At 45.6% G+C, this 12,966-nt stretch overlaps 1 protein-coding gene across 1 annotated transcript in view; it reads left to right on the top strand.

The window, feature by feature from the left end:
- Positions 1 to 12,966, top strand: part of PHF21B (PHD finger protein 21B) — a 192,393-nt gene that overhangs the window by 141,835 nt on the left and 37,592 nt on the right. The window contains exons 3-5 of the mRNA XM_056862512.1: positions 1,706 to 1,798; positions 8,854 to 9,207; positions 10,259 to 10,381. Of these exons, the coding sequence (XP_056718490.1) occupies positions 1,706 to 1,798; positions 8,854 to 9,207; positions 10,259 to 10,381 (570 nt within the window). The remainder of the gene's footprint in view (positions 1 to 1,705; positions 1,799 to 8,853; positions 9,208 to 10,258; positions 10,382 to 12,966) is intronic.

Here is a 12,966-nt window from a genome sequence, read left to right as displayed (position 1 = left end):
AATATTCAGTGGCTTGTAAACATTATGCACGTGCTGTTTGGCAGTAAAAATTTCATAACTGAAGAATGCCATAATTTGTTTTCATTCTCCTGAGAGGCAGCTGCAGTACTCTGAACTTCTTCAGGGAAATAAATTGACAGCATTTTCCAAGAGTGTAGGTGACAGGACTAATGATAGCTTCATTGGAAAACACAGCCAGAGCTCCTAGTCCACAGATAGCAAGAAAAATGAACTTAGCAGTGCAAAGCCGCGGTCTGGCTTCCCTTGTTCTCTTTAGCTCCCCTTTATATTGTTGGTTACTTTCTTAAAAACCCACTATTTTCTGTTTTGTATAGAACACTGGTTCCCAACCAGGGGTCCGTGGACCCCCAGGGGTCCGCGAGAACTAAATTAAGGTCCGCAAAACAAAGTTATAAACCCATAATAAATTAATATTTTCAATTAAAAGTTCTCTATTATAAAATACATATATTCAAATATTACTCTAAGCTTAATGTTTAACTAACAGTTATGATTAAAGTTTATTTTCAAATTCTTGGAATTTTTATTTTGAATCTTGGGGTCCCTGCACTGAACAAAAAAGTCCTAGTGGTCCCTGGTCAAAAAAAGGTTGAGAACCACTGGTATAGAACAAGCCAATATCTGCAACTGGTACTACACTTTCCTGGGCTGGGAATTGCCTTTTGTCAGATGTGGCATTGGGACATGAGGCAACAGAAGAATGGGAAATGTGCTTTGAATGCTTCTCCTCCTGTCGGTAATGGGGGTTACCGCACTTTGTATTCCCAGCGATGTATTAAGAGTTTGAAAATGTTGTAAAAAAACATCGCTTTAAAAGGGTTTTTGGATACCGCGGGTTATAAATGGTTGGAAGATGTCTTCACAGCTAAAGGGGCCAAACAAAGTGCGAACGGTATTTTTTATAACGTTTTCAAACTCTTAATACATTGCTGGGAATACAAGTGCGGTAACCCCCAATGTTTATTTTTACTACTTAATACTTGGGCTTGATTCTGATCTAACATAAAACTGAGGGAGAAGATGGTATCTCTTTCTCAAATCAATGGCACATGCAAAACTTGCTATGTGGGTATGACGTTGGTGCTGGCTGTTGCACATGTGCCATCATGTGTGACAAACACCCATGAGGCTGTTTTCATTTCATGCTTATGCCCCGAACACCCACCAACAGTCCAGATTTTCTACCACATGTACCTGCAATAAAATGGATGCCAAGTTTCCTTCAAAGAAGAAGAAGAGGAGTTGGTTTTTATATGCCAACTTTCTCTACCACTTAACGAAGAACCAAACCGGCTTCCAATCACCTTCCATTCCTTTCCCCACAACAGACACCCTGTGGGGTAGGTGGGGCTGAGAGAGCTCTAAAAGAGCTGTGACTAGCCCAAGTTCACCCAGCTGGCTTCATGTGGAGGAGTGGGGAAACCAACCCGATTCTCCAGATTCGCGTCCGCCGCTCATGTGGAGGAGTGGGGAATCAAACCTGGTTCTCTAGATCAGAGTCCACCGCTCCAAACCACCACTCTTAACCACTACACCATAGTGGCTCCTGTGATGCTGATGTAGAAAATGCATCCTGTGTGAAGCAGCCCTGAAAGACATTAATGATGCAAAAAAAAAACAGTTTTCAAAATCGACTATTGTTTGTTATTTATGCTGAACGCCTTTCTCCTCTTTTTCCTCACAGGGTTTGGGAACCATTACTGCAGTGCCCATTAAAGTCCCTCAGGTCAGCTCCTTGCAGAGGTTGGCCGGACAAAGACCAGCAGTTCTACCTCAGGTGAGACTATGGTTTCCACATAGCGTGTACTTTTATTAGCTGGTGTTCAGCCCGTGAGACACAACACAATTCCAAGAGCTGTGGAGCTGCAAGTGCAAGAGCTTGGATAGAAAATTGTCCTTGATTCTCCACAGAGATGCACTTGCCCAAGGGACAGTTTTTACCACATGTATCCTTAGGTCAGGGGTGGGGAACGTCAGGCCCGGGAGCCATATAAGGCCCGCGAAATCATTTGGTCTGGCCCTTTGTGGGTCCTGGCAGATCTCTAGCTCAGAAGGATCTAAGACTGGCGATCTGCCCCCTCCTGCAGACAGGGACAGCCTCTATTCAAGGCGGTTTGTTTTGCCGAGAAAAGGAACCTTCTTTCCCCCTTGGAGAAGAGTCATTAGCTATGGCGCTGTTATGACCGCCCAAGAAACTATATTAACCCTTTCCCACCCGGGAAAGAAATCTTTTCCTCTGTATTACAAGAGGGCTGGGGGCGGAAGTGGCGACAATGCAGGGGTTAAAGAGGGCAGGGCCAGAATGCACAGCCCGTGAATAATGTTATAAATATCCAAATGGCCCTTGGAAGAAAAAAGGTTCCCCACCCCTGCCTTAGGTGGATGGGGAAGGGTACATACAAATGGGCACGGCACAGATAACCTTCCCTTGTCCAATCCTGTGTGCTAATCACTGGTAGCTAGTGTTGCCAGGTCTCTGTTCACCACCGGCAGGAGGTTTGGGGGCGGAGCTTGGAGAGGGCAGGGTTTGGAGAGGGGAGGGACTTCAATGCCATAAAGTCCAATTGCCAAAGCGGCCATTTTCTCCAGGGGAACTGATCTCTGTCGGCTGGGGATCAGTTGTAATAGCAGGAGATCTCCAGCTCGTACTTGGTGGTTGGCAACCCTACTGGTAGCACTGATCAGATGTTTAAAAAGAAAGGGAGCTGGACTTAATTCTGAGTGTCCCTCACAGCAGCACAACTGGCTGGTTGTTTGTCAGGGCTATACTATATCTAGGGTTGCCAACCTCTAGGTGGTCACTGGATAGCGCCAGGAATTACAACTGATCTCCAGGTGACAGAGATTAGTTCCCCTGGAGAAAATGGCCACAAGGGTTTTTGGTGGAAATTGTGAAGAGCTGTGCTGGTCTATGGCTGTTTTTAATAAAGATTGATTGGCCACAAGGTGGACTCTATGGCATTGTACCCCATTGAAATCCCTCCACCAGCACAGGGGGTATTTCCACCAGTGCCTGTGTGCCATGGAGCTACATCAGCCTCCTTCCGCCAGCTGGGGTTGCCAACCTCCAGGTGCTAGCTGGAGATCTCCGGCTATTACAACTGATCTCCCGCTGATAGAGATCAGTTCACCTGGAGAAAATGGCCACTTTGGCAATAGGACTCTATGGGGTTGAAGTCCCTCCCCTCCCCAAACCCCGCCCTTCCAGGCTCCACCCCAAAAACCTCCTGCCAGTGGTGAAGTGAGACCTGGCAAGGGACCTCCTTGATATCATTAGCATAAATTTTCCACTTATACGGTTGCCAGGTCCCTCTTTGCCATCAGTGGGAGGTTGTGGGGGAGGTAGAACCTGAGGAAGGCGAGGTTTGGGGAGGGGAGGGACTTCAATGCCATAGAGTCCAATTGCCAAAGTGGCCATTTTCTCCAGGTGATCTGATCTCTATCAGCTGGAGATCAGTTGTAATAGCAGATCTCCAGCCACCACCTGGAGGTTGGCAACCCAACCCTTAACTAAGACTACTAGTAGGTGCTGACAATCAGGATCACGCAGTTAACATACCTTGTGAACTGTCCCTCTTTCAGGAAGCTAGAATGTCTCTAAATGTCATGTGAATCTGCTTTGAACTGTAATACTGTTATATAAACTGCTTTGTGAGTTGATGTGCTTGTTTATCATAAATTCATTTGCATCCTGCTTTTCTCCCTTTGAGGACCGAAAGCAACTTATAGTTTAAAAAGGTTTGATATAAGACCAATACAACAAACAGCGAACAAACAAACAGGAGGGGGTGTCATATGCACTATGACCCTCAAGCTAAGAGCCTAAAATAAGGTTGTCAGCTCTAGGTTGGCAAATATCTGGAGATTTTGGGGATGGAGTCTGAGGAGGGCAGGGTTTGGGGAGGGACTTCAATGGGGTATAATGCCATAGAGTCCACCTTCCAAAGCGGCCATTTTTTCCAGGTGAACTGATCTGTCTTCTGGAGATCAGTTATAATCCCAAGAAATCTCCAACCACCACCTGGAAATTGGCAACAAGACAAGAGCCCTTTAATCTTAGAGACATGTAGCAGAGAATAATCAGACTGAGCCAGCGTTTTCTAGCTGCTATTAGCAAGCTCCCCATAAATCATGAGAAGTGTAGGTTTATATGATAGTTTCTAATTGTAAGCCGCCTTGAGCAGGACTTCGAAGAGACTGCATAGAAATATTCTAAATAAATTAATAAATTTACCAAGAATTGCCAGGAGTGGCAACAGAAAGAAAGAAAATCTATGCACGTCCTCCTGTGAGAGCCACAAACTTTTAAAGGTATAGCTGAAAGGTTATTATCAGGTGTCCCTTAACTAAATGTCCTGGGCTGTAGTCCTAAACACACTTACAAGGGAGTAACTCATTGAACTCTGCAAAGTTTACCTTTGAGTATACCTGCTTGGGATTGCACTGGGGGTAAATGTGGAGGAATTAAATTGCATCACGACACAGATTTCCAATGGGTTCCAGAAATGCATTGGAAAACATCACAAATATATCCCCACAAACCAGGGTAGTACCTAATGCTAATAAAACTGCTTGCTTTCCTGCTGAACATCAAGGCAGGCATGGCTGAGTTTTTGAATATTTCCAGCTTCCATGTCACCGCTGCAAACTCAGCATCAGCGCATAGTGTACATCTGCACCAGAGAGAGGTCTGACATGCTTTTGTCTTTTGCAGAAATCATGCTTTTGTCTTTTGCAGAAAAAAGCAAGGCCAACACTAATTGTGTTCTGCTCGCCAGCTGCAAGAACACTTGTCACACCGCCGGTTCTTCCTCTCTGCCTTCCTACAGTACTTGCAGGAATCGCCTAATTTGTGTTACCTGCAGGCTTTGTTTATATAGCCCAGGAATCAGGAGGGGTTGTTACCTCTGTGTTGGGCCTGTCTCTTTTCCTTGTGAAAGTCTGATGAGTGCTGTGTACTCTGATACAATTCCAGAGGGGTACCCACATTAGTCTGTCGTAACAAAAATAAACAGGACTCTTGTGTGGGGTTGCCAGCCTCCAGGTGGGACCTGGGGATCCCCCGGAATTACAGTTCATCTTCAGACTACAGAGATCAGTTTCTGTGGAGAAAATGGACGCTTTGGAGGGTGACCTGTATGGCATTGTACCCCACTGAGGTCCCTGCCCATCCCAGGCTCCATCCCCAAATCGCTAGGAGTTTCTCAACCTGGATCTGGCAACCCTACACCCCCCCCACACACACACACACAGTGGCTGGGGGGACCTGGCAATCCTTGATGTTGATGGTATACCTCAACCGAAAGGGAGACTGCAACCAAGAAATCAGAAGGAGACTGGGAAGGGCAGCCATGAAGGCGCTAGAAAAGATTCTTAGGTGTAAGGATGTGTCACTGGTGACTAGGGTTGCCAACCTCCAGGTAACAGCAGAAGATCTCCTGCTATTACGACTGATCTCCAGCTGATAGAGATCAGTTCCCCTGGAGAAAATGGCCTCTTTGGCAATTGGCCTCTGTGGCATTGAAGCCCCTCCCCAAACCCCACCCTCCTCAGGCTCCACCCCAAAAACCTCCTGCCGATGGCGAAGAGGGACCTGCTGGCAACCCTACCGGTGCCCAAGATCAAGTTAATTCATGACATAGGATTCCCTATTATATGTATGGATGTGAAAGTTGGGCAATGAAAAAAGCTGACAGGAAGAAAGTACACAATGAGTAACCATGTTAGTCTGTCTGTAGCAGTAAAAAAGAGCAAGAGTCTAGTAGCACCTTAAACACTAACAAAATTTCTAGTAGAGTATGAACTTTCATGAGTCACAGCTCAGTTCTTCAGATACCTTTGAAATATGGTGTTGGAGGAGAGTGTTACGGATACTGTGGACCGCCAAAAAGACGAATCAGTGGGTTCTAGATCAAATCAAGCCTGAACTGTCACTAGAAGCTAAAACAACTAAAGTGAGGCTATCATACTTTGGTCACATTATGAGAAGACAGGAGTCACTGGATAAGACAATAATTTTAGGAAGAGTTGAAGGCAGCAGGAAAAGGGGAAGACCCAACATGAAATGGATTCACTCTATAAAGGAAGGCATGGCCCTCAGTTTGCAAGACCTGAGTAAGGCTGTTAATGATAGGACATTTTGGAGGACATTGATTCAGAGGGTCGCCATGAGTCGGAAGCGACTTCATGGCACTTAACACATGCACATGCCTCGTTTTGTCATGGCTAGGGATGCCAGCTCCGAGTTGGGGAATACCTGGAATTTTGGTGGTGAAGCTTGAGGAGGGCAAGGTTTGGAGAGGGGAGGGACTTCAATGTCATAGAGTCCAATTGGCAAAGCGGCCTTTTTCTCCAGGGGAACTGATCTCTGTTGCCTGGAGATCAGTTGTAATAGCGGGAGATCTCCAGGCACCACCTGGAGGTTGGCAACCCTAGTCATGGCACCTCTTCTTTCTGTTGTCGGAATGCTCTGTACTGCAAAATGCAGTGGATCAATCCTTCTGCCTCGTGCATGGTGCCCTTGATAGGATCTGAACTTTAGGTTCCTCCGTGCCTCAGGAATTCCTGCTATACCCTCTGAGCATTATCACTGATTTATCCCAGGAACGGCACTGATGGTGCTGTGTTTTCACCTCAGGTTGATACCTTGTCTAATGCACTTTCGCAGTATGTACAGCTGGAGCATTCCTTCTGATTCTTTCTAAAAAAACCCAAAAAAACTAATCCTTTAATTGACTGTTTCAATGTTATTGCTTAACGCTTTGCGGCAGAATGCAGAGAACGGGGTTTAAAGCCGTATGTGGGAGAGCCATTTCTAGTTTTCTCTTCTGTAGGGGGTTCATTTTTCTCAGCCCTGGAGGTAGGCAACTGTTTAATTGTTTCTGGAACTTGTGTTAGGGCTGCAGTTAGAAAGGAGTGTTACTTATTATTAAGTAAGCATGTCAACAGGTGAGGGCCGGAGAATGCAAAATGTATGCAATTCCACTTAGTTACCACAAGGGGGCACAAAAAAACCAGCCTAATCCTTCATAAGGAAAGGACAGACAGCGTGGCATAAAGTATAGTGACTAATAGTACTGTACGTGCTATGTAACACAGTGTTAAGCATGAACAATTCCAGAACAAAAGCATCCTTAAATCAAGCCTAACTGTACTCAATGTGTTTTGCTGTAACTATATCTTAATGAAGAATCGAATGCTTCCGTGGGATTTGTACTGTCCTTCACGGAGGCAGGGAAGCCAGAGGTTGATCCTGCAGGGTCGATCTCTGAAGGCTCAGATGGGTTGTTTTGCACACCCTTGATCTGCCCCTTTGCTCTATGCTCATAGAGCACTTTTGCTCTGTACTCATAGAGCTTTCTATTGTTATATTGTTTTCTTAGTCATATAGTATCATCAGTGTGCCCTGACCTGGATAGGCCAGGCTAGCCTGATCTTGTCAGATTTCAGACACTAAGCAGGGTTGGCCCTGGTTAGTAATTGGATGGGAGACCACCAAGGAATACCAGGGTCGTTATGCAGAGGAAGGCAATGGCAAACCACCTCTGTAAGTCTCTTGTCTTGAAAACCCTACTGGGTTGCCATAAGCAGGTTGCAACTTAACAGCACTTTACACACACACATCATCATCATCCGTGCATATGGCACTTCTATAGAGGTTCTCAAGAAAAAAATAGGTTTTTTGTTTAACCTCTGTCGAGTTTATGCTGTACATTTTGCCACGGAGACTGAGAAAAAGAGACCAGGATAGCCAGAAGTGAATATGAGGATATGCAATTGTACTTGTTTAGGTTAGGTTGCAGATGTGATTAGTCGGGGCAAAAGCATCCCAGAACAGCACTGAAAAAGGGAATGGAGAAGGGAAGAGAGGAGGCCACACAAAATGACCTAGAGGAAGGAAATGGGGTGGGGAGTTCAGGGCCTAAAGAGAACGGGAAGAATCATTTAAGATAGTTAAAGACTAGGTTTGTGCAAAAAAAAAAAAAATCGGTAAATTTTGGATTTAGGTTTATTGGGCCCGATTTTCCCCCGGTAAACCTGGAATAAGCCAAATACCCATACCGGTAAATAATGGTATTCAGCTTATTTCTGGGTTTACTGAAAAATTCGGGTCCATTGTAGTCAGGGATTCCTTGTGCGTAAGCTGTCCATTTCAACCTTCTTACTCAAAGATAGATCTCCCTTGGAGTAAGTTGTAGCTTGCTTCTTGGCCCAGCTGGCCAGGGGCTCCTCTCTCTCTCTCTCTCTCTCTCTCTCTCTCTCTCTCTCTCTCTCTCTCTCTCTCGCTCTCTCGCTCTCTCGCTCTCTCTCGCTCTCTCTCGCTCTCTCTCGCTCTCTCTCGCTCTCTCTCGCTCTCTCTCTCTCTCTCTCTCTCTCTCTCTCTCTCTCTCTCTCTCTCTCTCTCTAATTCTATACATGTAATGGAATGAAATCTCCCTCAATAGCTGACACATAGTCAAAGATTTTTGTGACGTGAGGGGATGGTGAGAAAAAGTTTATTAAACTCGTAAGAAGCAACAAAAACATGCCTGTAGTTCCTGAGAAAGCTATTTAGTATATTTTTGAAACTGTAAATCATTTGTCAACATTTTGCATACACTGACCATAATGTTGGATAGCAGGAACAGGCTCTATTCTTGCTGAGCAATTGGGTAGAATATTGCCCGACCTATCCTTTCTTCCAAATATTTTCATGGGTGATAGAGATAGAGACTGACTCAGAGCACAGAAAATTCTAGAAACGGGTCTAGAAGGGTCCCTCAGGGACTACGTGTTCGCTGTGCTTGTGGCTGTTCTTTCCGGTTTCTCTCTGACAGTGTATCTTTTCTGCAGGTTAGGCCAAAGACCCTGATTCCAGACAGCCTCCCTATTTCTCCATGCAGAGACCAACTTTCAAAACAACCTCCTACATTCCAAAAGGCCACAGTTGTCAGCATCAAAAACCCAACTCCTGCCCTCCCAACTGCCAATAATACTGTTAGCCATGTACAGACATTCAACAGCCAGTTGCAAAGTGTTGCCGAGCCTACAGCTATCTCATCACCCCTGAGCAGCACCGGGGTGGCCTATGCCATCATCTCTACATCCTCCAACAGCGTAAATCCCATCAGCACCAGCAGTGCAGCCGTCTCTGTGGTTAAAGACAGCCTCAAAGTGCAACCGCTCCTCATCAGTGCTGACAGCAAGGTAGGCAGGCTGTGACATTGTATGACATTTGGTATCTCACATTTAGTAACTGTGGTCGTTTATGCATGGGTACTTCCACTCACGTTCCTTTAATAACCCAAGTCTTCAATCTCCCCTGATCAGCCCGGGTGAAATCTCCATGCATAAGCCAAAGTGCGCAACAGGGGAGTTGGGAGGGGTGACGTTTCTCTCACAGAAAGCACTACAGACAATTACAAAGCAGTGTTTTATGGGACGGGGACTCAAATGCTTCCTGCTTTCTCTGAGTTCTTTCTGAGCAGACTCACACAACAAAGGATTTTAAAACAGTGCTTGGTTTACCCCCCCCGGTTCCTTTTAGAGAGCTCAATTTTTTAAAATGCTTTTTAACTCTGCACTTGGGTTTCCGCGGGGTGTGTGTGTGTGTGGACATTTCTCTCACAGTAAGCACTACAGACTATTACAAAGCAGCATTTCAAGGGGTGGGGACTCAAATGCTTCTTGATTTGAGCTTGGTGACTGCTGGTGCAAAGCAGGTTTTGGATTCGCAACAGAAAAGTGTGGGTCGAGTGAGCATCGAACCCCAGGTAAAACTCCTATGCATAAACGACCTGTATTGAAGGGGCAAGTAATATGTTCTCAGCTGCATTTCCCCACGTTTTCTGGATGCTGGCTAAACACAAATCCAGAAAACGCACAGAAAAGTGCGGGGAGAGCGAGGTGACCTCTGATGGTCAGAAAATGCATACATCATCTAAGCAAAGCCCTGAACTAGTTGGCGGGGTGGCCGCGAGGAAACAGCCATGCATAAATGGCCCATGAGTGTCAAAGTAGGTTTGTCTGCTGGACGAGTTTGCTGAGAAACCCGCGACATTCCTACTTCAGTTTACAGTCTCTGTGAGAAGTCTGACATGAGGGCATCCAGATCATAATATATCCATTGTGCGGTTCTATTTGTGCTTTGCTGCCCTTGATTTTGAAGATCTGATTTGAACTCCGGCATCTGAAAGAGATTTTTCACCTCGTTTTGAACACCTCTTTTCTTTCCTTCCTTTCGCTCTTTGTTCTTCAGGTCATCATCATTCAACCTCAAGTTCAAGCCCAGACAGAAATTAAAGTGGAGACAAAGAAGCCTCCTGAAAAGTCAGCTCAGGGACTCCCTGCTACCAAAAAGAAAAAGGAAGAGAATCCAGAGGTTGACAAATTACTCTTTCTTTCTTCCTACAAGCACTACATACTTGACTGTAGATGGAGGGTTCTTTTGGTGCAGAGGTTCAGCTACTGGTGCCTTCGTACTTTCCATCATGTCTTTCTGGAAAACTTGGTCATACAAGTTGCTCATTTGCACATTCTCAAAATAGTGCTGGATTTGTTTTTTTTCCCTCTTAGTTGTGGCACTGCGATCATGCGCAGAGTTACTTCTGTAAAATTAGGGGGCTTAGATTGCATAGGGCTGCCGCATGGGAGTAAGCCATATAAGGTTGCAAACCTCCAGGTAATAGTTGGAGATCTCCTGCCATTACGTCTGATCTCCAGCTGATAGAGATCAGTTCATCTAGAGAAAATGGCCGCTTTGGCAATTGGACTCCATGGCATTGAAGTCCCTCCCCTCCCCAAACCCCGCCTTCCTCAGGCTCTGCCCCCAAAATCTCCAGGTATTTCCCAACCCGGAGCTGGCAACTCTAAGGCCATAGGATCATGCACCTTTCTAGGGAAGCCAGCCTTCAGGTGGGACCTGGATATCCTCTGGAATTACAGCTGATCTCCAGACTACAGAGATCAGTTGCTATGGAGAAAATGGATGCTTTGGAGGGTGGACTCTGTGGCACTGTACCCCACTGAGGTCCCTGTCCTCCCCAGACTCCACCCCCAAGCTGGAACTGGTGATCCTCCCTGACTTTCCCCCTCTACTCAGGAACCCACGCTTTCTTCCACCTTGATCACAGTTAAGCATTACTGTTGGCACCAATGTGCTAACAGCAATACTGATGACCATTTTGACTTACCTTTCCTGCCATCTCAAGGTGTGCAGCTCCAGGGAGAGTTGGCTAAAAAGCACATAAATAGCCCAGTCAGCTAATTCCTGTGAGAAGAAAGAGGAAGGAAGAGCAAGGATGAGTTTCCCCACTCTTTCCCACAGTTCCTTGGGGACTGGCTCTTCTAGTGATAAGCCCTTGTTTTCAAGTCATGAACACATAGCAGGCAGCAAGGTCAGGATTAAATATTACTTGTGAATAGTCTCAATCAGGCCTTTTATGCAGGGATTTTTCCCCGCGGTCACTGCACCAACTGCTTCAGGGCTTCCCTTTGATTATGCAGGCGTTTTGCGACCGTCTGAGGTCACCTTGCTCTCCCCACACCCCAGGTTTTCCCCACATTTTCAAGATTCAGGCTAAAACAGCATCTGGAAAATGCAGACAAAATGCGGGTGTGGGGGGAGAGGCCACCTATGATGGTGGCAAAACACCTGCATAATCAAAGGGAAGCCCCGAAGCAGTTGATGAGGTGATCACGGGGTAACGTCCCTGCATAAAAGGCCACATAAGCTGCAGATAAAAGAAAGATGAACTGCATTTTCCATGCTTACTATAAAATCGTTTTATTTAGTATACGCTTTACAAATGCAGGTAATTGGTATAATCATCTTTGACTGAAGCTACAGAATGCGTTGTGTGTCCAGTGTAGTTGTGTGTGACTTGCATTTGGCCTTGAAATTGGACTGCAGTGTACCCTGGTTGGGCTATTCATGCTGCTTTCATTTCTATTCAAGGAATTATTTCAACCTGAATTTTAGTGCAAAGAAATTCACGGCAGAAGTAGTCCAAAATTTATACAGCTAATAAACCTGTACCGTGACACAATTCCTAGAGCAATAAGCTTTAAGAATTCCTCTTAAGCAGTACGCCTATGAATCTTCTTAGAAATGCTTGTTTTTTAAAATGTAAATGCACCCATTAAAGCGGGATCTAATATTATAGGATACTAAAGAATGTTTTAGAGTGGGAGGTGACGGAATCTCACAAGCATCATTACTCAAGCTGAATAAGATTTATTATCATTTCTGGGACGGCGCCTAGGCGGAATTGACTTGCACTCTTTCTGGGTCTTTGTCAGCAGAAAATGCAAGGCACGTTCATCAAACTGAAGATCACACATTTTGTTATCCAAAACGAACGACTCACCTTGAGTTGTTTCCATTGGAAAATAACTACTGTCATGACTGTAATACACTCGCTATTGCTTATCATCCTGGATCGCTCTTCCGCTCACTGTGTACTCAAGTGTGGATCATAAACGACGCCTTCCTCCTCTTCGTCCTCCCTGCTCTTCTTCATCACCATCATTAGGGTTGCCAACTCCCCTCAGGAAATACCTGGAGATTTGGGGGGTGGAGCCTGGGGAAGGCAGAGTTTGGAGAGGGGAGGTACCTCAGCAGGGTATGCCACAGAGTCGAAGTGAGTGAAATTAGAACAAGGAACTACCTTGTTGACATTATTAGCATTATTTGAAATACATGGGTTCGCACATACTTGTGCATGTACAGCAGCCTAATAGCCCAACTCAGTCTGATCTTTTCAGAATTTGGTTGAATGGGAGACATAGAAACACAGAGCTGGAAGGGAGCTCAGGGGTCATCTAGTCCAACCCCCTGCACAGCGCAGGAAATTCCCAACTACCTTCCTCCCCCCAGTCCCCCAGTGACCCCCTGCTCTATGCCCAGAGAAAGGCAAAAAACCTCCAGTATCCCTGGCCAATCTAGCCTGGAAGAAAATTCCTTCC

This window comes from Euleptes europaea, chromosome 17 (assembly GCF_029931775.1).
Source record: "Euleptes europaea isolate rEulEur1 chromosome 17, rEulEur1.hap1, whole genome shotgun sequence".
Classification (NCBI taxonomy): Eukaryota; Metazoa; Chordata; class Lepidosauria; order Squamata; family Sphaerodactylidae; genus Euleptes; species Euleptes europaea.
This window is presented reverse-complemented; position numbering and strand designations above follow the sequence as displayed.